This window comes from Ascaphus truei, chromosome 3, assembly GCF_040206685.1.
Source record: "Ascaphus truei isolate aAscTru1 chromosome 3, aAscTru1.hap1, whole genome shotgun sequence".
Lineage (NCBI taxonomy): Eukaryota > Metazoa > Chordata > Amphibia > Anura > Ascaphidae > Ascaphus > Ascaphus truei.
Window position 1 is genome coordinate 102,915,392 of NC_134485.1, and position 22,606 is coordinate 102,937,997.

Below are 22,606 nucleotides of genomic sequence, written 5' to 3' on the forward strand. Positions count from 1 at the left end.
GTATTGGCTTCATTAAAGATCTACTCCCTCCACCAGCATCATCAATATATAGTCTTATTTATCACAGACTCCTACTTTGTTCAGCGATTCCTTGAACTTTTTACATGACTGAAAATCGATATAAAATAAAACGCATTTACAATGAAGTCAATAAAATATTAGCTCTATATATCATAACTAAATCATTAATACATATAAATTATATTTCCATTCCAGTACACATACATTATTTAATTAGAAATATATTGGGGGAAAAAACAATATACAATAATGAGGCATAAGAAATAATTGGTAATACTGAGTGTATTGATGGTGTCTGAAAAAGGCTTGGCACGCTAACCCCAGTGGAACGCAAACCGGAAGCCCCACGTGAATGGAAGAGGCGGAGCAAGATGGGACCCGGAAGGCAATGCGCAAATAGCCTGTACCAGCAGAGGATACCCCTAAACCGGCATGAAAACAGTACAGACAGTGTGCCACAGAGAGAAGGGAAATCCAGTTCCCTGGGACAGGCTCTGTATTATATACTGTTATCTCTATTACCTTTGTGAGTGCGATTTAATATTTGTATGTATTTATTTACTCTTCTCTCGTCTCCTTTGTCTTTTTTTGTTTCTGTCCTTACCCACCAATTGGCTTACACTATATATTCAGTATCAGTTGGATCTTCGCAATGTTGCAAAGAAAGAAATGGAGAGATTTAGCAACAGTGTGGCTGTGAGTGATGAAGACGGAGGAGTCCAATGTAATACCCAAGCAATGTGCTTGGGAGGACCAAATAGGTGATAGAAAAGGTGTCAATCGGACCAGGCTTAGGTGGGATTGTGAGGCGCTTGAAATTAATTTTTTTAGATAAGTGATCCAGGATGATATTGCAGTGCAAACATTAAGAGATTAAGGCCCAGACCGCAGGCACAAGTGTTGGGATGGATATGTATGTGAGTGGTGTAGATGTAACCTGCACAATGGTGATCCTTCCATCCAAGGAAGATAATGAGGTCACCAAATGAAATTGTATAGAGCAAGCAGGACGACAGAGCCTTGAGGTTCACCCACAGGTAGACCCACACAGGAAGAAAGGCAGCTGGCCAAAGAAATAATGAAGTAATGAGCAAGGTAAGAGGAAAAACAGATCAGTGCTTTGTCCTGTGTACTAAATGAGTGGAGAATGTTGGAGAGGAAAGCCAACCGTATCAAAATTGGCAGATACATGTACTGTAGGTCGATCAAAATGAGCAGGTGGGAGTGACCTTGTAACTTAAAAGCCTGGAGGTCATTGAACACTTTTTTTTTTGTAGGAGCAGTTGCAGTGGAATGACCAGTATGAAACCAGGTTGGAAATGGTCCAAATAATGTTTTCACTTTTTTTTTTTTTTTTTTCTAATTGCAGACTTTGGGAGATGCAATCCTTGAAAAGCCAGTTGATAAACAAGATGCATATAATATGCTATCAAGGTTAGTTAATGAATGCCAAGTTATACAGTAGAAAGCAGTTATGCTGCAGAATGCCGATTTATGCCATATTCATAACCACTTTAATATAAGTCCTGTTGATCCTATAAAGTATGTTGTAACCTGCAGAATAGTTGGGGGGGGGGGGTTCTATTACATTCATAGAGCGGACAAAAGTACAATGTTATACATTGTCTTTTAAGGTGACTACTCTAATCTATATATTTATTTTTTTCTTTTAGGCTGAGTGGTAAAGAACATAGTGTCTTTACAGGGGTTGCAATTGTCCACTGCAGAAGTGAAGAAGGTAACATGTTGTAGCCAAGTGCCTTGTCAGACTGTTGCATTTGCCAAAAGGAGACTGAACGATGTGTTGTACGATAGTAGTGTAACTGCATTTCTTTGTCTTGGGGGTTTCCTAAACCACATTACCTGCTCCCTTTTTGTTTCCCATTTTTTCATATCACTTTTTTGTCTTTCCCTTACTTATAGTAATATGCTCTTAAGCCATATTCACTTGCTTGGGATAATTCTAGCTCCTCCTACTTTTTTACCTTCTGCCCGTCTCCCTTTTCTCCCACCAATCTCGTCTCTATATATCTCATTTGTTTTCTCTTTATTTTCGGAGTCTTTTCAATAATCCCTTGTTCCGTTTCCATCTTTTGATTTCCTATTTCTCTGTTTTAGATGGCAACTTTGCGTTGTAATTTGATTTAGGTAGGTGGTTTAGTAGATAGATTAGTATGCCAGGGTTGCACTAATTTGACAAACTCATTTGTACATGTGGATAGTGACAGAGGGTTATTTTGAGTGATGGAGGCAGTCCAAGCAGCACTATATATATCTATATATATATATATCTCAAATGGAAATATTATTGGTTGGTAGGAGGAACGTACAGAGACAGTAGGAGGGCATTCTGTTAAGTGCGTCGGCAGGGGGCCAAGCTTCATGTATCATGTGTATAGTATTATCCACACTGCTACGGATATGCTTCTTTAAGCAAGTGTCTTAAGGTGGGTCTTAAAGGTGGATAGAGAGGGTGCTAGTCGGGTATTGAGGGGAAGGGTATTCCAGAGGTGTGGGGCAGTCAGTGATAAGGGTTTAAGGTGGGAGAGAGCTTTAGATACAAAAGGGGTAGAGAGAAGATATCCTTGAGCAGAACGAAAGAGTCGGGATGGTGCATAGCGAGAAATTAGGGCTGAGATGTAAGAAGGGGCAGAAGAGTGTAAAGCTTTAAAAGTGAGGAGGAGAATTGAGTGCGAGGTGAGGGATTTGATAGGAAACCAGGAGAGTGATTTCAGGAGGGGAGACGCGGAGACAGATCTAGGAAAGAGTAGAGTGATTCTGGCAGCAGCATTTAGGATAGATTGTAGGGGAGACAGGGGGTGCCCAATGCTACATCCCATTGACAAAACATATATGATGAAAAGTATAAAGTAAAATACTTCAATAATAATTATAATATTAAATACTTGGTTATTTGGTTAACCCTTTGGCCAAAGCGTCATAAGCCTGCATACCAACGTCAAGGTATAACCAAATTAATGCAGGTCCTACACTACACTGTGAACCCTTCCTTTTACCTCTGTAAGAGGGGAAGAACCATTATAGGTCTTGTTCCTGCAGCAAATGAAATGACCTCCCAAGTTAAAAAGGTGAAGGAGGAGGAGTGAGCTCTGGGGGGAGGTGCCACAGCCTCCAATTGACTGCTACCAGTCAGACATAGATTAATGTGTGTTAATCTTAGATTGTAGGGGAGACAGGTGAGAGGCAGGAAGGCCGGACAGCAGGAGGTTACAGTAATCGAGACTGGAGAGGGGCCTGAGTCAAAGTTTTAGCAGTCGAGCAACAGAGGAAAGGGCGTATCTTTGTAATATTGCGGAGGAAAAAGCGACAGATTTTAGAAACGTTTTGAATGTGAGAGTAGTTGAGTGTGACCCCTAGGCAGTGTGCTTGGGCTACTGGGTGAATAATAGTACTTCCAACAGTAATGTGGAAGCAAGTAGTAGGGATAGGGTTGGGAAGAAGTATGAGGAGCTCTGTTTTTGCCATGTTAAGTTTAAGTCGTCGGAGGGCCATCCAGGATGATATCGCAGAGAGACATTCAGAAACTTTGGTCTGTACAGCAGGTGTAAGGTCAGGGGTAGAAAGGTTAATTTGTGTGTCGTCAGCATAGAGGTGATATTTAAACCCAAGAGATGTGATTAGGTCACCTAGAGAAAGTGTGTACAGAGAAAAGAGGAGAGGTCCCAGGATAGAGCTCTGGGGTACCCCCACAGAGAGATCAATAGAGGAGGAGGAGGAAGTGTTAGCAGAAGAGACGCTGAAAGTACGATGGGAGAGGTAAGAGGAGATCCAGGATAGCTTTGTTATGAATACCAAGGGTACAGAGAATGTGAAGGAGAAGAGGGTGGTCCCCGGTATCGAATGCTGCAGAGAGGTCGAGTAATATGAGCAGAGTGTAATGACCTCTTTCTTTGGCAGCATGGAGGTCATTAGTTATTTTAGTGAGGCCAGTTTCAGTGGAGTGAGCAGTGCGGAAGCCAGATTGTAGAAGGTCTAGGAGAGAATGAGTGTTGAGAAAGTGGAGCAAGCGAGAGATAACAAGACGTTCAAGGAGTTTAGAGGCAAAAGGCAGGAGGGAGACCGGTATGGATAAAGGACCATGAGGTCCGAAACGTTGCTCTCTTTTGTATGTTCCTGATTTGATGCAATATACAACTTTTCTATCTTCAGTGAGTGCTGCAGGCTCCCTCTCCCTCTCTCTCTCCTCATATGCCGATCAATTAGTTCTTCCGTGATCGATCAGTAAAGGTCCTGTTCGCAGTACTCACTAAATTATTGCCCATAATTCACAGCAGCTACAGTTCTTATATTATGACGGTAATATTATGCATGGTTACAGTTTGTAGCTCAAGCTGCTGGGAATATTGGCAACAAATGATCACACACAAATATCTTGCACTACTGGGGAAAGAGTGCTGAAATCCGCTTTAGCAGTGGTTTCCAACCTTTTTTGTGTTAAGGCAGGGGTGTGCAAAGTGGGGGGCGCAAGATTTTCTGGGGGGGTGTGGCTGTTAGAGGCCCCGTGCTTCCCCGAAGGCACTTAAAATAAATGCCGGGGATCGTGTGAGGCCGCTGTAACTTTTCACTTACCTGGAGTTCCAGCGACGCATCTCCATGGCAACTGGCGTCATTTGACACCGGAGCCATGCAGGGAGGGGGGGCACGAGCCGGAGGGGAGCGGAAACAGGAGGGCGCATGTAGGTAAGTTTACACACCCCTGGGTTAAGGAACCCTATGTGAAATTCTGTGGGACCCCAACCCTCTCTAATAGCGCGTCTGGGATCAGATGCATTGTAAGGAACCCCAACCCTCTCTAATAGCGCGTCTCAGATCAAATGCATTGTAAGGAACCCCAACCCTCTCTAATAGCGCGTCTGGGATCAGATGCATTGTAAATTCTTCTGTATTTGGTCAAATTACAGAAAACCCTTAGGCTAAGGCCATTATGGGCGCGTGCATGACAGAGCGCATGGCGGCGCGCGTGCCCTTCACTTTCAGATTGATCGTGAAGGGGTGGTGGGGGCACGGCCATGATGTCACGCGGCTGGTTCGCCCTCATTGGCTGAACTGCCGCCGTGACGTGGCCATCATTCGGCCGCCGCGACAAAATACAAAATTCTTGTATCTTGGAAATGCGATCGCGCTTGACCGTGCGCGCACTCGCATGGACTATGGGCGGCCCCATAGATGTCCATCTCTTGTTCGTGCACAGCATCGCGTGGTCGCAATCCCTGTGGATGAAGCCTTACCGATGCCCAGGGAACCCAAGGGTTCCTAGGAACCCTGGTTGAAAAACACTGTGTTTATAGAAATGAAAGGACACTCAGTATATTAAAACTCATTAACGTGTTTTTTTTTGTTTTTTTTAAATGTATTGAGTATTATCTAATACTACAGATCAGATTTACTTAATTTAAATAAAACACATGTAGGATATTGCATGGATTGCTCTTTTAACCAATTGAATATATGTATTTATGCAAGTTATATAGTAACAATAATAATACAGTACTTTGGCCCCTATTTACTAAGCAGTACTATGCTATAAAATCCCTTTCAGCATTACTCTCTGGACACTTTGGACTTGCTGACCTGTTTCATGTAAATTCCATTTTTGTAGTAGTTTGCAGAAGTGGTGGGTTGTTTAATATTTGTTTTGGCTCGCATTATCACCAGTTACATGTTTATTTAAAGAAACTGTGACGTCTATTAAATATCCACCACACGTAACAACGATTACATATACTGTATGTCCTGAATATTTGCTGAAGGCATTAATCACAGAAATGTAAAACGAATGCAGTCCTGCTGCTTAAAAAGATTGCGGATGATTGTCCTGTCCCCATGGGAAATGACAAAAGATCTGGGTCTCATAATCAGTTAGACACTAAGTATATTGTTAATATAAATGTAAACAAATCATAAGCTTTTTCAGCAGAATCTGTAAACTCTTAATCTATTCAGGGTTTCATATTTTCCCATTAGCTACAGAAATTTCAGTCCAAATGCTAAAAAATAGCATAAGAAAAAAAATAAAAAAAATAAACACGAGTGAATAAGAACTTGTAAAAATTCTTAATCTATGTGACACAATCTTTATATCCTTACGTTCCCCCAGCCTTATCTACAAGAATATCTATGCGCATTATTTACCAATCAGTGCTTCAGTGTTTTAGAAGATCTGGAAACGGACTCACGGATTAAATGGTGAAAATAGAAATGTCTCCCTTGATTTGGCATATGCATAAACATTTAGGATAATACGATACTTTATTAATGCATACATTTTGTAAAACAAGGATTAACTAGACTCTTAATATGTACTGTCGTTCAGCAATCTCGGAAGTTATAAAATCGTGTAGGATGTTCACAGGCTCTGCCCCCAACCGCAACCATATTAAAAGACCTTGGGTGGAAATACTACACCACAGACATGTGGGATTATGTGGCGGGTAAACCCCACCCAAGATGTAGAGGGGACATCCCTATTTCAACTTCAGCTGATGAAAGCATACTCTAAAATACCCAGGACCTGAGAAAGATTCTTTATGTTGGCTCCTCCCCCACAGATGCTGTCATAAATGGAGATTTATAGGCCACAGGGAATTCTTGGATTGTACAGAGGAATTCCTTGACCCAGTATCTAAAAGCTGCTATCCCCCCTGTAACGTCAAAGTTTATTAAATTTTCTGTATTTTAGGAGATGTTGTAAGCCCCCTCTGTTACCGTAGCAACACAGTGTGATTTTTAGCTCAGTAACTCATACTGCAGAATGAGGCACATTAAATAAAATATGAGTATGAATCATATTTGATATGTTGCTTATTTTATTTCCCCAGACAATCGGCTAGAAACTGATGTTGTTGATTTTTATGAGGAAACCAAAGTCAAGTTTGCCGATTTATCTGAGGATCTTCTGTGGGAATATGTTCACAGTGGAGAGCCAATGTAAGTCGTTAGCCGTAATCTAAAGTATCGTGTGTGTGTGTGTGTGTGTGTGTGTGTGTGTGTGTGTGTGTGTGTGTGTGTGTGTGTGTGTGTGTGTGTGTGTGTGTGTGTGTGTGTGTGTGCATTATTGTTGCCAGTAGTGTCATGAAGGGACTTTGTTTTATATTTGGAAGCCATTCCACCTGGAGTATAAAAAAAAGTGAATGCACTCGGCCACGCTAAATCTTTCATACTGTAATTTATGATTTATTTATTAGCTTTACATAGGCCCCAGAAGCCGAACTGCAGACGGAACAATAACATAATCCAAAATATATGCATATGCAAGGGCTAGTTAGTGACTCCTTTTTATAAACCAGGAAAGACGCTACAAATATCTTTTCAAGCAAATCAATTTACGGAGTCCCTCGAGAAAATGTTTTTATTATATAGTCAGACAAATAGCCTAAAGCAAGGAATCTTGCTGGGAAACTGCTGTTTTGCCACTTGGTATGTGGTAATACCAACATGGTACTTTCTGAAATAACCCAATCATTTAATCCATTGGGGCATAATTTGCAGCAGCACTGTTTTTTGTCTCCATGTGACGACCAATAGGTTGCTCATGCGAGTCTTGAATTACTGGTTGAATTGAAGAGTGACTGAGCCACGACTCAAGGTGGAAAAGCCATTCATTTCATATATACCAGATCTGTGTTGTGGTGGGTCAGATGGTTATATCGGCTTTTGGTGAAATTGCCATTGTTTTACACTTTCAAAACACACGCTGAAGCCTGAATTCTGGTAATTGGATTATTGTACATTTTGGTTTGGGATTTAGGGGATTATTCATTAAGGTCCATAATGTGTTCCCTCTCCTGATGCAGCATTAACTCCCATTCAAGTCAATGGTAGTTAACGCCTGATTAGTTGTGTTAACCCATATTATAGGCTAAAGCTGTAAAATTCCGGGCATTATTGAAATCCCTGCTCTCTGATTGGTTAAAATTCCGGGCATTATTCATTCAGTAATGCCCGGAATTTTTGGCCGCTTGCCATGTGTTTATTTCTAGCCAATCAGCTTTTCCTTTTGTCAGAACAGCTCTAAGACAGGGCAGGGGATTGGTTAGGAGGTAGGAACAGCTCTCAGACAGGGCAGGGGATTGGTAAGGAGGTAGGAACAGCTCTCAGACAGAGCAGGGGATTGGTCAGGAAGCAGAAGCCTGTCAGTGACTCCTCCCTCTCCCTCCGTGAACAGAGCTCCACTGACAGTTGAAGAGGGAGAGTGTGTGTTTGTAGCTGCAAAGTGTCCGCAGAGTTTGTTTGTAGCTGTAGTTTCTATCTAGTGTGTGTGTCTGCAGTTTGTGTGTGTCTGCTGCAGAGTTTGTGTGTAGCAGCAGCTTGTGTGTGTGTGTGTGTGTGTGTGTGTGTACAGTATAGCAGCAGCAGAGTTTGGATGTAGCTAGTGTGTGTGTGTGTTTGTGTGTACACAGAGGGGACGGCAGTATGGATATAGATAGCTGCAGTGTAAGTGTTTATAGAGGTGCTTTAATGTATTTACCACTTTATTTTAATAACAAAATCTATATAAACTGTACAAAAGGGTCTATTATTTATGAAACAACCTACATTTAGCCTATAATGGTAATAATCCCCTCAGAACAGGGCATTATTGGCCAGTAATGCCCTGTTCTTCGGGGATTATTACTTAAACGTACCTAAATGAATAACACCGCTCTACTTGGAAGTCATATACAGGCATACCCCGCATTAACGTACGCAATGGGACCAGAGCTTGTATGTTAAGCGAAAATGTACTTAAAGTGAAGCACTCCTTTTTTCCACTTATCGATGCATGTACTGTACTGCAATCGTTATATATGTGCATAACTGATGTAAATAACGCATTTTTAACAGGCTTTATAGTCTCCCCGCTTGCGCACAGCTTCGGTACAGGTAGGGAGCCGGTATTGCTGTTCAGGATGTGCTGACAGTCGCATGCGCGAGCTGCCATTTGCCTATTGGGCGATATGTCCTTACTCGCGAGTGTACTTAAAGTGAGTGTCCTTAAACCGGGGTACGCCTGTACTACAGAAAATTTCAATAAACATGACATTGGTGGCTCCTTTGTTGGCTAAATGCCATTTTTATGTGCCATGAGAAGCATATATTCTTCACAAAACTCCACAAATGAATCAAATATGACTTGTACGTAGGAAAGACTGGGAAGCATACTAGTCGCGTGAATTTACTTGTTTTAGCTTCTGCGTATTTTGAGTCACCAGCAACACACTTCTGTTCAATGGGTAGCAGATTTAAGTGACTTACTGTACTGTATTTTGGTCCCAGAGTGGTCAATAAATATTTCATTTAGCCGTTGATTATGATCATGGTATTCACATCTACCCATCTTTTTATGCACTTCTTCCAGGGATAAGGCAGGTGGATACGGTATTCAGGCTCTTGGTGGAATGCTGGTGGAAAGCGTTCATGGGGATTTCCTAAACGTGGTGGGGTTTCCCCTGAATCACTTCTGCAAAAAACTAGCAGAGATCTACTATCCGCCATCCAAACGCACCATTAACCGAGTGAAGTATGACTCTATCCCGTATGTAGAGACCTTTGAGAACCTAGGTAATGTGGACAAAGACTGCCCTTTTCCGAGAGAGGTCCTTCAGGTGAACAACGGATTTGAAGAGAAGTGTGATCACCCCTGTAGCACTAATGGTTTGGAATCAGCACTGCCAGATATGGCAGTCACTCAAAATGGGATTTTAGACAGCCATAGAAAAGGTACTCCTCTTCCATCGAGAATCATTGAACTTCTGGATGGCTTTAAAGCATCTAAGGTACTGTCATTTTATGGCAAAGAATTGCTCTTTTCTTGTTTGCCCTCCCTAAATAGAACGTGTTTTTGTAATGAGACCTCAAAGTGTGTTCATTTACAGTTCCACTGATTTATAATAATGCTGAAGCCATATAACAACTTTTCTTTTGTCTATAACATTTTTTTCATAATCTGTGACATGTTTTGATAATGTTTAGGGCCAAAGGGTTAATTCCAAACAGCCCATCAAATATGCCATGCAACATTGCTGTGATCAGGCTGAATTCCTGGAGCATGCACAGTGGGAACATTAGTATTTGTTCTTATAGAGTTTTTGCATAAAATAAAAAATGCATGAGGGAATACTGAATAAAATAATTTTATCAGGGCCTTTTTAATGTGTAAAAGAAAGGACATAAAGTTCATCCACGGTGCAGCAGAAACGAATCACAGGTATGACATGTTACATCCAATAAATCCCATATATAATGGATAATAGCAATCTTGATCCTGGGTATATAACTCCTTATAAAGCTGCTCCAATATATTGAATAGGAGTACTGACATGAAGTGTCATCAGAACTTATAGCTTATGAACAAGTGGCCGCCGAATTTAACAGGCTTAAACCGCAGAGTGGGATTTATAGGGTACTGGGGAGACACAAATACCGATGGTAGTGTCCCCTTTTAACCAACCACACTCAGATAGAGCCACAGAGCATATATGTAACACAGTCAGTAAACAGCAGGGCAATACCACAGTACACTCACTGTTTGTATGAAGTGTAAGCGAACAACAGGAACTCCGTGCAAGCGTGCATCCAACTTGATAGAAGATCAACAGAAGAACAGCCTCTGGGGAGGAAAGTGGAGCACTGCGCAGGGCTAAAGTACAGGAACCGGCACACCAATGGTTAAACACTACTTTATTAAGCGACTAGGGGAGACACCAACAGTGGAGCAACCACCCACTCTGACGCGTTTCGGGCGAAGCCCTTTGTCAAAGAGTATAACCCCAATTACAAAAAACGCACACTTATATACACAATTTACCTAATAGATCGCGTCCTTAGCCGGAAGTGACGTCAGCGGAACCAGCCGAGGGCCTCGCGAGACTTACCAGTATAACAGGACTCTCAGGAGACAAACAGAGTAGATCCCACCTCGCCACCTGGCTTGGAGGACGCGTAAATACATAAACAAAGACAGTGTGTCCGGATCACGTCCGTAACCGGAAGTGACGTCAGCGGGATCAGTCGAGAGTCTCGCAAGACTTGCCAGTACATCTGGAGTCTCAAAGAAACAACAGGGAAGACCCCACAGCGCCAGCTGGCTTGGAGGACGCGCCATAAACATCACACAAACAAGTATACATACATAATCAGCAGTCTCCCACAATGTCAAAGGCAAGAATGACACTTGTCTAATCATGAAATGGAGGGACAATATCCTCACATAGAGTGTAGGGAAAAGAAGTAGGGAAAGTAGGGGAAGAAAGACAATGCTGAATGTATACATAATAGCCATAATAAAATAAACTTATTTCTTAAAAAAAGAAAAGAAAAAAAGGGAGAAAAAGGAATGGTGGTTGATAGAGAGGTATATACCTACCTACTTTAGCCCTGCGCAGTGCTCCACTTTCCTCCCCAGAGGCTGTTCTTCTGTTGGCCTTTTTAATGTGACTGCGTCCTCACATATCTCTAAATGTATACCTTATATCTTACCTTTACTTCCTTACATTTTTTTTTATATATATATATTCCGTGCTATTTGTGCTTAATTTGGAAAGCTACTATAAAGCAGTTTAAGTGTTAAACGTTAGACATAACTTTCCATGCCTGAGTGGTGTAGATTAACCTACAGCATTTCCTACCATTGCCTTCTGTTTACAGACTTTGTTTGCAGCATCTAAATTGAAGGTCTTTGATACATTGAAAGATAAAGGTGCCCTGAAGGCCGTAGAAATTGCAAAGAAGATCAATGCCTCTGTGTGCGGAACCGAAAGGCTTCTTGATGCCTGTGTTGCCCTTGGCTTGTTGGCGAAATATCATCAAGGTGAAACTTTTTGGCAATGTATATCTTTTGTAATGTAGTCTTAAAAGGGCAGAAAGGAAGCGATGTGAAAATATCAGCGATGCCCTATAAACAATTGATTTGCACTGGTCAACCGAAACGGCTACTTAATCCTGCAGTGGAAGGGTCTGTTTAGCTACAAATGGTATAACCAACTTTAATGGGTAGACGTGAAACAAAGCACTTTTTCTTTGATACAGATTACATTTGAGGTATATAGTACTGCTTCTTTAGCTTTCTGTTGGAAATTGCTTTGTTTTCTGACTGTTTTAATTGAATGGTTATCAGACTTCATTGTCAACCATATCAGGGGGCATGAAGCGATTTGTGTTTTAAAGGAAGCACATTTTTTGTTCATAGAAAGCTGTATCTCTAGTTATGCATGTACAGTGTGAACAAATCTAAATGTGTTTAAACGTTTCCACGAACCTCTGCGTGGGGGCGGAGGGGTACAGCCTGCCAGCTGCTCAGCGGGTGCATCCCGCACCATACGGAGACACAGACTTCCATCCACCTGTCCGCTCAGACCCCAGAGGAGGGAGGGGAGCCGGATCGCGGCCTCCATGTCTTCAAACTCTGTGGGGCGCACCCACTACCAGCTGACATGTTTTAATTGTGTGATACGTGTGAGTGACCAGTGAGGTCTGAGCAGGGGTGCCCTGAGATGTAATTATTTATTTAAATCCTCGTGGGGTGCCCCTGCTCAAAAAAAGGTTGAGAATGACTGACTGGTTTACAGCATCTCTGAAGTTAAAAGTAATAGTGTAATATTAGAAACACAGAGCAGGTGAGCGCTAACTAGATGGTAATAACACCCTATGTAAATACAAGGTAAAACCTTGCAAAGTAGATTGGACTCTTTGCAGGGGCTGCCTACATACTAAAACTGACCCCCTGGTCAGAATGAGATACAAAGTGAAACAGATGTATTATAGGCGCCAATATGATAAAGGATATATCACACCAAATGCAGGGCCAAGGTGAGGCTCAGGATAGATGAGTTGTACTTGAAAAAGAAGAAAACAAAAATACAAAACATAGTGTGATACTGTAGGTATATAGGACGAACAACATACAATACTAAAAACTAACAGCTGAGATCAAGGTGAAAATTATCAAAAAACATTTAGTAAAACATTTAATCAATTACTATGACAATGGACATAAGAAAAATAAAAAATAAAAATACACAGACTGATAAAATGACCAATTGGTTAATGGTGAGGACCACCTCACTGCGACACCGGGTGAACTGCCCACTCACCGGACGAAAGATGGTAACGAGCGGTTAATTCCGGTGCAGTAGCTGTTTGAGCAGCTGAGAGGGGATACTCTCCAAATTATCCACCGCTCGTTACCATCTTTCGTCCGGTGAGTGGGCAGTTCACCCGGTGTCGCAGTGAGGTGGTCCTCACCATTAACCAATTGGTCATTTTATCAGTCTGTGTATTTTTATTTTTTATTTTTCTTATGTCCATTGTCATAGTAATTGATTAAATGTTTTATTAAATGTTTTTTGATAATTTTCACCTTGATCTCAGCTGTTAGTTTTTAGTATTGTATGTTGTTCGTCCTATATACCTACAGTATCACACTATGTTTTGTATTTTTGTCTTCTTCTTTTTCAAGTACAACTCATCTATCCTGAGCCTCACCTTGGCCCTGCATTTGGTGTGATATATCCTTTATCATATTGGCGACAATAGTGTAATATTAACCGTACAAAACGAGGATGATAATGTAAAAACTTCATATAGCACAATTGAACTGGGTGCTGACTTGCTAGTGAATACCAATTTTTTTTTCACAAACTGCATTATGTTATTACTTGCAAACGCAAGTACATTATTTGTAGACTGTAACCTTGAGAGAAATTTAGAAGACTTCTGGATGAGGGAAATGGAAAAGACAGATGTTAGTGGGGACTAAAGCAGAGATCAATTGAAGTACAGCATGACCAAGTAGCAAAATGACCATTTGGTGACTTCAGAAAGTAGGAGCGAGCAGGTATGAGTGACACTGAGAACAAGGACACTGAGTGTGAACCAGGGGAACCTGATTCAATTCTTGGTGTCAACTCCTTGTGACCTTGGGCAAGTCACTTTATCTCCCTGTGCCTCAGTCACCAAAAACATAGATTGCAAGCTCATCTGGGTAGGGACTGTCTATAAAATTTCTATGGACTGTGTTGCATACTGCAAACTGTATTGTAATTGTGAAGAGCTCTGAGTCCCATTGGGAGAAAAGCGCTATGTGAAATAAAGTTATTATGACCAACGGATGGATACGTGTGTGTGTGTGTGTGTGTGTGTGTGTGTGTGTGTGTGTGTGTGTGTGTGTGTGTGTGTGTGTGTGTGTGTGTGTGTGTGTGTGTGTGTGTGTGTGTGTGTGTGTGTGTGTGTGTTGCTGCTGATGGCCAAGTATCTTTAATGGGCTGTGTGTGATATATAAATGTACTGTGCCATATACTGTATGGGAGTGATGTATTTTTCAAACTGTTTTTCTTTTTTGTTCTCCATGGTATTCTTAGTAAAGTGTCGATGTCTCCACCTAGTGGTATGGAAAAATAAACAACGTAAAATGTTTAACAAACATTTTTGGAGGTTTATCAGTAGTGGTGTACAGAGTACCCAGAATTACCCGGTACCCGGCGTTTCCCGGCACATTTCCAGCTACCCGGACCCGGCAACTGAGAAGTGGGCGTCGGGTAATGTCAGGGCAGCTAGAAATAATCTAATTACTTACCTTTTCGACGACATCTAGGACCAGCAGCAGCAGTCCTGTGACGGTGGCAGCATCAGAGGTGTCTTCAGCCGGCGGGGGAGCTGCAGGAATCACTTCCACACTTCCGTCTGTCCAATAGGAACGCTCCGTCTCCTGCTCCGGTCACGTGGTTCCCCGGCGGCTCACACAGACACTGTTTACCTGCTCCGGTGCTGTGGAAGTGATTTCTGCAGCTCCCCCCCTGGCTGAAGACACCTCTGATGCTGCCACCGTCACAGGACTGCTGCTGCTGATCCTAGATGTCGCCGCCACCCTGCAGGTGAGTGCCAAACCGGGTAACTGGGTACCCGCCCGGGTAGAACCTTTAATTTTGGCCGGGTACCCGTTCCCCGTTTTTTTTTTGTTTGTTTGTTTGTTTTTAAATGAGGACCCGGTCCAACACTACTTATCAGTGCTTTGCTGATTGTACAGATTACTGAACAAATGATTAGTAAGGAAAGAAAAAATGGAAAGTTCCCTGATGCTGCTTTCTTCTGCTCAACTTCATCATACATTCCAGGCAGAGTCTGAGGCATCCTTCTAAATAGCACTCATACTTTAGTTACTACAGGACCTATGTTGCATACTACTTCGGAGATTATATATATATATATATATATATATATATATATATATATATATATATATAATCAGAAACAGAGTACGCACAAAACTAAATATAAAATAAGGGTAAAGAAAGGGTACATACTGTCCAAAAAGACACAAAAAAAAGGGACAGCCGCTCCTATATGCAAAAAAGTGAAATTTATTGACTCAACGTTTCAGTTCCCGATGGGACTTTCTCAAGAGCAAGGGCTCTTGAGAAGGTCTCAGAGGGGACACACACACACTGTGGTTCCTTATTTATAATTCTAAAAAAGAAACCTTTTAATTTCTGTAAATATTACAGTACTTTGGGATTACCCCAAGCTTTTAAAATAGTGTAAAACCAGGAAAAAATATAGTTGGAAGCCCTTTTTTAAACTAATACCTTTTGCTGAAAATTGGCAACTAAATGTTCTTCTGCTAGGCTCGTCCTTCTGCACCATGGTTAGAAGGTAATATTACAAAATGTTTTTGTAATGTTTAATTTGATTCTAAAGTGTTAACACTTCTAAAAGATTAAGTAATATATTGTAACATTGTGTTGTGTAGTACTATCACTTCTACACACAAAAGTAGATATTAAGTGTCTAGATATAGTGGCAGTGTGTGTTTTTCTATTTCAATGATTATATATGTGTAACCTGTGCATTGGCTCCTCTTTCTTTATAGCCTATAGTAACACAGAATTGGCCAATACATATTTGGTTTCTGATAGTGAATATTCAATTCATGGATTCATCATCCACTCAAATGACAATGTGTGGCCACTGTTCACACACCTGGAATCTGCAGTCAAAGAGGGAGCCAATCAGCATCAAAGGGCCTTTGGGAAAAAGTCAGAGGATTTATTTCAGGTAAGACAATGTGCTGGTTTCTGTCCCCCAAAGACAATACTGTACTGTATGCTGGCGACCATAGGACGTGGTAATGCTTTGTACTGCCTGTTTAGTTGTAAGCAGAGGCTTGGTCCCAACCATAAATCATTAACTTAGCACTAAATATTTGCTCTGTTACTGGTGTCAGTAAACATTGGTGTTGGCAGGAAGGTGTCATTATACATTTGGGCTATATCTACTAATACATCTTCTGCCAAAAGACCCTTTCCAGACATTCCAGGCCATTCAAATCAATGGCCACTTCGTATATATACAGTTATTGGTTATACTGTTAAACATGACAGTTGATGGACTAAAGACTTTAATTGTTTTGTTTGAACTATACATGTACCAAATGTAAACAGACCTTGTAAATTTGAGTACAATTCTTTTAAATCCCTTTACCACTATATAATAAGTTGCATCCCGCTCAAACGTTCAAAGGGTATGCAATCAATTTTCTCATTTAATAAACGGTTTCAATAAAGTGAAAAAAAAATCACACAAATACAAAGTTTTAACCCTATTAATAGTCCTATTACTATAATTTAAAGTCCACGTTCTTTTTTTGGCACACCACATAATGTTTTTGTACAATTTGATTTAACTTTTTTTTTTCAATCTTAAGTACATCATTGTAACATTTTCAAGTTGTCCTCTTTTATATATAAAATAAAAAATAGGATAGAATGCAGCTGTTTTAATGAAGCTTTTCAATAGTAGTACATTGAACATCATCACCAGGGCAGTGGCTGTGTTGACCTTCATGATGTACTGTGGTCATGTGATGGCTGTACAAGTGGAGCCATAATGTCTGCGGGGATCTGCTACCACAGTCATGATGGCTAAGCAGAGAGAGAGATCTATCAGTTTTAAATGGTGCAACCAGCGTGGGAAGCACTATATGGTATAAACACCGTCACAAAGCCACCTACCTAGAAAGTCTTATTTTGGCAAAGTAAAATGAAGTGATGGGCTCTTGAAAAAAATCTCAGGCTCTTTAGCTGCAGCTAGTTTTCCTTTCACAATTCGTGCAGTGTTGGATTTATATTAGTAGCTTTTGTAAACAGTGAAATTGAGACACAGGTTTGCTTGACAACATAATGCTTTGTTTTTTATAGGATGCTTATTACTACAATCCAGAAGTCAAGGAACGCTTTATGGCTGCCATGCATTGCATGCTTAAAGTGACTGCAAGAGATATAGCAGCAGCATTTGACCTTTCCAAGTATAGTTCTGCTTGTGATTTGGGAGGTATGGTTAATTTAATGTTCTACCATACCATCATAATATTTTCAAAGAAAAAAAACTATTAAAGCAGTTTTGCAGGCTTGTGGTAAATTTGGTGTAAGCATAGTTATACTTGGGATTACACACTGTCACGAAAAGGGTTGACCAGGCTACCTTGGGATCGCAATTACCAGGCAGAACACGTTAATAAATGTGAGTTTATTTGGCCGGAGCCAACTGTACTGTAGGTAACATGCACAAAACAAGACCATAATCCACAATATACTGCTTTACGTGGGGACTTCTAGTTCACTAAGTGCAGGGCGCTGCCGAAGTTAGCATACCCTGGATGCTGCCACCAAAGCCAGTGAAGATCCCTGTTCCCCAGTAACAAGGGGAGACAATTCCGGGTCAATGAAGTCTTAGGATATGATGGTCTGTAGTCTATCAGTCTTCAACTTTAGAATCATTGGTCGGCACCGGGCCCTCAATCGGCAGTGTCCCTTAACCACTGAGCCAATCCTGAGCGAAGGGGGGGGGGAATCCAGAACGGATGGAGAGGAGGTGGAACCAAAGAACACCCCACCAGATGGACACAGCCTGGGAGCGTGGGAAAGTAGACCTGAACAATTAGGAACTGCGCCAACTGGGCTAGGACCCAAAAGGCAGACCCAGAGAAGTTCCAGGTGCCCGCAGGGTTGCACACCTTGCTGATGGGGAGAGAACAATGGTCTAGCCTTGGAGTGTCCCAGCACATGGGAGCATCCATCCCTAGTCTCCCATTGTTGCTGGACTCCGCACCTGACTTATTGTGTGCCTTGTACACAGACATAGTCACTGGTCCAAGCACACAATGAGCCAACAAAACTGATGCAAGATGCACAGAAATAAAGTGTAACATAAACTGGGGCACTCCAACCCTAGGGTAGCAATTTAACCATTCACTAAGTGTTACCCTATTGATGGGCAGAGGCAGCATGCGGGCTTGACATGTATTCAGTGTGCCATGCTGCCCCTGCCATTACACGGAATAAAGCTATACATTTTTCTAACATCACTAACTCTTATTACTTCCTAAGGCTGCACTGGTGCACTTGCCCATGAATTGGTTCGGATATACCCAAAGATGACGGTCAATGTGTTTGACGTACCTGAGGTTATTCAAAATGTTTCTCCTTTTATGCCTGTGGGATTGAATTCTTCTCGTGTGACTTTTACATCAGGTAATAATTGCCTTGGTACATAATAACTTTGTACTGGTATGGTTTTTTTCCAACTTCTCCTTAGGGAACACCAGCCAGATGTTTTGGGACATTAACAAAATAATGCTCTTTTCATTAAGGTGTTCTCATATGTGTTAATTCTTTGAGTATTCTTTGTGTCCAGTGTGGGAGAGGGTAAAAGCAAGTGCTCTAGGGGGAAATGAATACTTCAATACTCATTATCCACTTAACATATGTTGGATGTTGTTGTAGTAAAGTTAATGCATTTAAAGCAGAAGTGGTTGATTAGCAGAGGGACCCCCCAGCTAAAACTGTAATTAGTGGTCCCTCGACCACTGGAATACCCCACCCTTCCGCCCCATTAGAGGTGGGCGAAAGTGTCAAAATCTGTTCTGCTGATTTTTCGCACTGGTTTTACCAAAATCCGATCCACACTGAAATCCAAAGGCAGATTGGGCGCTAAAAAGAATCCAGCAGGCTACATCCAAATCCGACATCGAGACACACCCATCAGCTGGTTTAGCACACACTACTAGAGCTGCTGCCCAGAATAGCAGAGGTTGTGGGTTCAAATCCAAACTCACACCATTACCCCTTTCCTCAAAAGGTGCCTTAGACTTGTTAATATATAGCTCTTATGGAAAACAAAATGTAGGAAGTGTGGGATTTGAGGTATTTAGAAAGTATACTTTGCTTATCTCAGGTGTGCTCCTTTTTATAAGCACAGTTGTCTCTCCCAATGTTATTTGGAGGGAGGTTTGAGAGGATATATCTCTCGGGTCTCTTCTCGCACATTAATCCCAAATGATTTATGGACAAACACCACATAACTGTACATCACATTCAACATCACTTTAAAGATTTTGGCTGAACTCACTATTTTTATCCTTGACTTTAATGGCATGAGTAGATAACGCCAATGTCCAAATGGTCACCAGATTCAAGATATGCGACGGGAAGTATGTAAATAAATCCCCGGAGCTGCAAATAGTGATTTCAGCTTTGGGAACCCCCACAGGTTCCCACACCATAGTTGCAACACTTTACATAACAAAAATATATTGCAAAATCATTGGACAATAAGTGGTACACGCATCAAGTGGCGTTACAGGTAATCGCACCCGTTCCAGTATTGACTCCCATTGACTTGAATGGGTGTTAACGATGGAACAGGAGCAATAAACCATACCGCCACTTGATGTTTGTGCCCCAAAAGTTTCTAATCAGCCACTCAAATGAACAACAGTCTGTGTTGGCAAGTTTAGGACTGTGGCTAGAGAACATATTTAATTTAGTTGGTCAAGTCTAAACTGCGTGTTGCATTGTTCCCCCTCACAGGTAACTTCTTGGATGACAGTCTTCCCGAAGCAGACCTATACATCCTGTCCAGGGTTGTTCATGACTTGCCAGAGAGCAAGCTAAACCGTTTATTAGAAAAGATATCTGAATCCTGTCGTCCAGGTAAAAAGGAAATGATTTATGTGTTAGTACGTTATGAAAGCTGAAGAAACACTTTGGGAGGGAGGAGGGGGGGATTTATTTACTGAAGTCTTCTGGCTGCAAAACTGAGGCAAACCCGTACAAAGAAAATGAATCCGAATTAAAGCAAAATCCAGTTTTTCCTTTGATCAATCTGGTGCACTGGTGTTACAGCTTGAAAGCTTTAGTAAATAATCCCTAATATTTGTAGATCCACATGCTGAAGAAACAAAAGATGGTGATAAACTGTATAAACTGATATATTTTTCAAAGTATATACAGATGTAGCCAAACGTTATTTCTTCGGTGCCGCAGTCATGGCAGCGAAGGATTAATGCTGTGAGGGTCCCATTCAGAAGCAGTTCTATCGTGGCAGACACGCTCTCCAGCACCGCAGACTTTTACTTGTTCATCCACGGCGCTGGGGACAGGAAGTCTCGATACATCTGTATATAGTTTATTTATTTTTCACTTTTGGTGTTTTTTTAACTGCACTGTCGCTCATAGTGCTTCTAAATTGTATCCCCTTAGACATTGCATACAGGTCACACATCCCATGCTATTGACTATATCCTTGTTTTGTCGCCTCTTTTCTCTATGTAGTGAAGGAAATACAAAAGACACAGTATAAAATTGGTACTGTAGGACCTGCTCAAAGGGTCTACCTGGAACATGGTTGCAGACATAACAAATTTTGGCCAAAAGATTGAACTAAATGATCCATACTTATGAGAGAAAAAAAACATATAGAAATTAATCAAATAATTTGTTATATTGGATGTGCATTTGGGGCTTTTTGGTTTTTGAATCTATTTAAGATTCAGTAAACAAACATCAAAATGGTAGAGAACATGCTGGGTGACTTTCACTTGAAATCCACACAATTGTTTCTAAATGGACTGGCTCGTTCACTGCCAAAGAGACCTGCCACGCTTTGTATATACAGTATGAATCTGTATCAGTCCCAGTTCGCCACTGGGTAATCTGGCACTGGAGAGAGGAATAAAAACATTAAAATTGCCAGAATGCTAGTCATCATGGAGTCTAATTTTCTCATTCCAGACTATCTAAACATTCATATTAACTTGGTTGCTCAGCAGGTAAAACAAAACTGCAAAGGCATGTAGAAAAATATGAGAGCTGTTTCAGTACAGTTCAAAAGATGGAATCTGCGGGTGTGCTGTCTTTTGTATATAAAAACAGTGTGCGCTGAAACCTCTTACAGCTGTCTGCAGGAGATACTACAAAATCTAAGTGAGATCGCCCATAGAACAAGGAAAGAAGAAAAAATGCAAACAGCGCATTGGGTGTTAGATTTTTAGTATACAAGTCCACTGAATGTGGACCAAATTATTAAAAACAACATGGAAATATATATATAATGGGAAAAAACACAATTGTACACAATGAATAAAATAAAGACCACAATATAATAAAATAAATGGAACATACAATAAGTAACGGGGTGTGCTGGCCAGGTAGTTGGAGGAGAACTGCTGATGAGAATCGCTGATGTTGGTGTCAGAACCGCGATCTGTCCGCTGATGAAACGCTAGCTCTAACACCTTCTTAAAACTGACCTGTTTGCATTTTTTTTCTTCTTTCACTGTTTCAGTAGATGGCAAATGTTGGTCAACATAGTTCTCAGTTTAGAAGTGGGTCTGAAAATGATTTGTAGGCTTAGCTGCCTGAGGCTAAGGTAATGGGTTGAAACCCCTAATATTGTATTCTGTAACTTTCTGCCATTCTAATATGCAGTAGTTGTTTGCACATGAACGTTGAACTAGACCAGGGGTGGCCAATTACAGTCTTCAAGGGCCACCAACAGGTCAGGTTTTAAGGAAATCCTTGCTTCAGCACAGATTGATGACTGAGCTGAAGCAGGAATATCTTTAAAACCTGACCTGTTGGTGGCCCTTGAGGACTGGAGTTGGTTTCTCCTGAACTAGACTGTATCACTTCTTGGCTAATTTTTGGTTTTGTCATTGTAGGCCAAAGTGCCTTACTTGTGGCTGAAATTGTTCTTGATGAAGAGAAAAAAGAACCAAGAGCATTACTACAATCTCTCAGCATGAGTGAAGGAAAGCAGAGAAGTGGCTCCGAATACAGGGCACTCCTAGAGATCCATGGATTTAACAGTGTGCAAATCAAGATGACAGGCAACCTCTTAGATGCAATTCTGGCCATAAAGAGATAATATTGTACGAGAGATTGCATTAGGTGTCTAATCTATATCTTTAAATTGTTTTCAAAAGCAAAGGTGTGTGGTAGGTTTTTTTTTTTTGTCATTGTGAGTTACTTTCCACAGCAGAAGTATTTGTGTTCCTGTCAACAACGTCAACAAAGACATATGGACTGTTTTTTTTCTTTGCCCTAAAAGGTGGGATTTTTATTTTGTGTTGACATGCAAGATTTTATTTCCATTGACCACTGTGAAGTCCCCAGTGAGTTTCTTATATTCAAATTCATATATTGAAGTAAGAATATTGTCTCACTGTACTTTACTTCTGTTATGTTAATGTAATATGTAGTTGACGTAAATGACTGTAGCACACTGACTTCACTACAGATTCAGCACTATG

At 41.1% G+C, this 22,606-nt stretch overlaps 1 protein-coding gene across 3 annotated transcripts in view; it reads left to right on the top strand.

Moving 5' to 3' along the window:
* The window catches only part of ASMTL (acetylserotonin O-methyltransferase like), a 46,930-nt gene extending 24,647 nt beyond the window's left edge, over window positions 1–22,283 (top strand). For all 3 annotated transcript variants that reach the window (XM_075594619.1, XM_075594620.1, XM_075594618.1), the window contains exons 5-14: window positions 1,391–1,455; window positions 1,695–1,759; window positions 6,861–6,969; window positions 9,380–9,797; window positions 11,668–11,830; window positions 15,887–16,071; window positions 17,214–17,346; window positions 18,402–18,545; window positions 19,884–20,006; window positions 22,016–22,283. In XM_075594619.1, the coding sequence (XP_075450734.1) occupies window positions 1,391–1,455; window positions 1,695–1,759; window positions 6,861–6,969; window positions 9,380–9,797; window positions 11,668–11,830; window positions 15,887–16,071; window positions 17,214–17,346; window positions 18,402–18,545; window positions 19,884–20,006; window positions 22,016–22,221 (1,611 nt within the window). In that variant the 3' untranslated portion in view covers window positions 22,222–22,283. The remainder of the gene's footprint in view (window positions 1–1,390; window positions 1,456–1,694; window positions 1,760–6,860; window positions 6,970–9,379; window positions 9,798–11,667; window positions 11,831–15,886; window positions 16,072–17,213; window positions 17,347–18,401; window positions 18,546–19,883; window positions 20,007–22,015) is intronic.
* The last annotated feature ends 323 nt before the right edge of the window (window positions 22,284–22,606 follow it).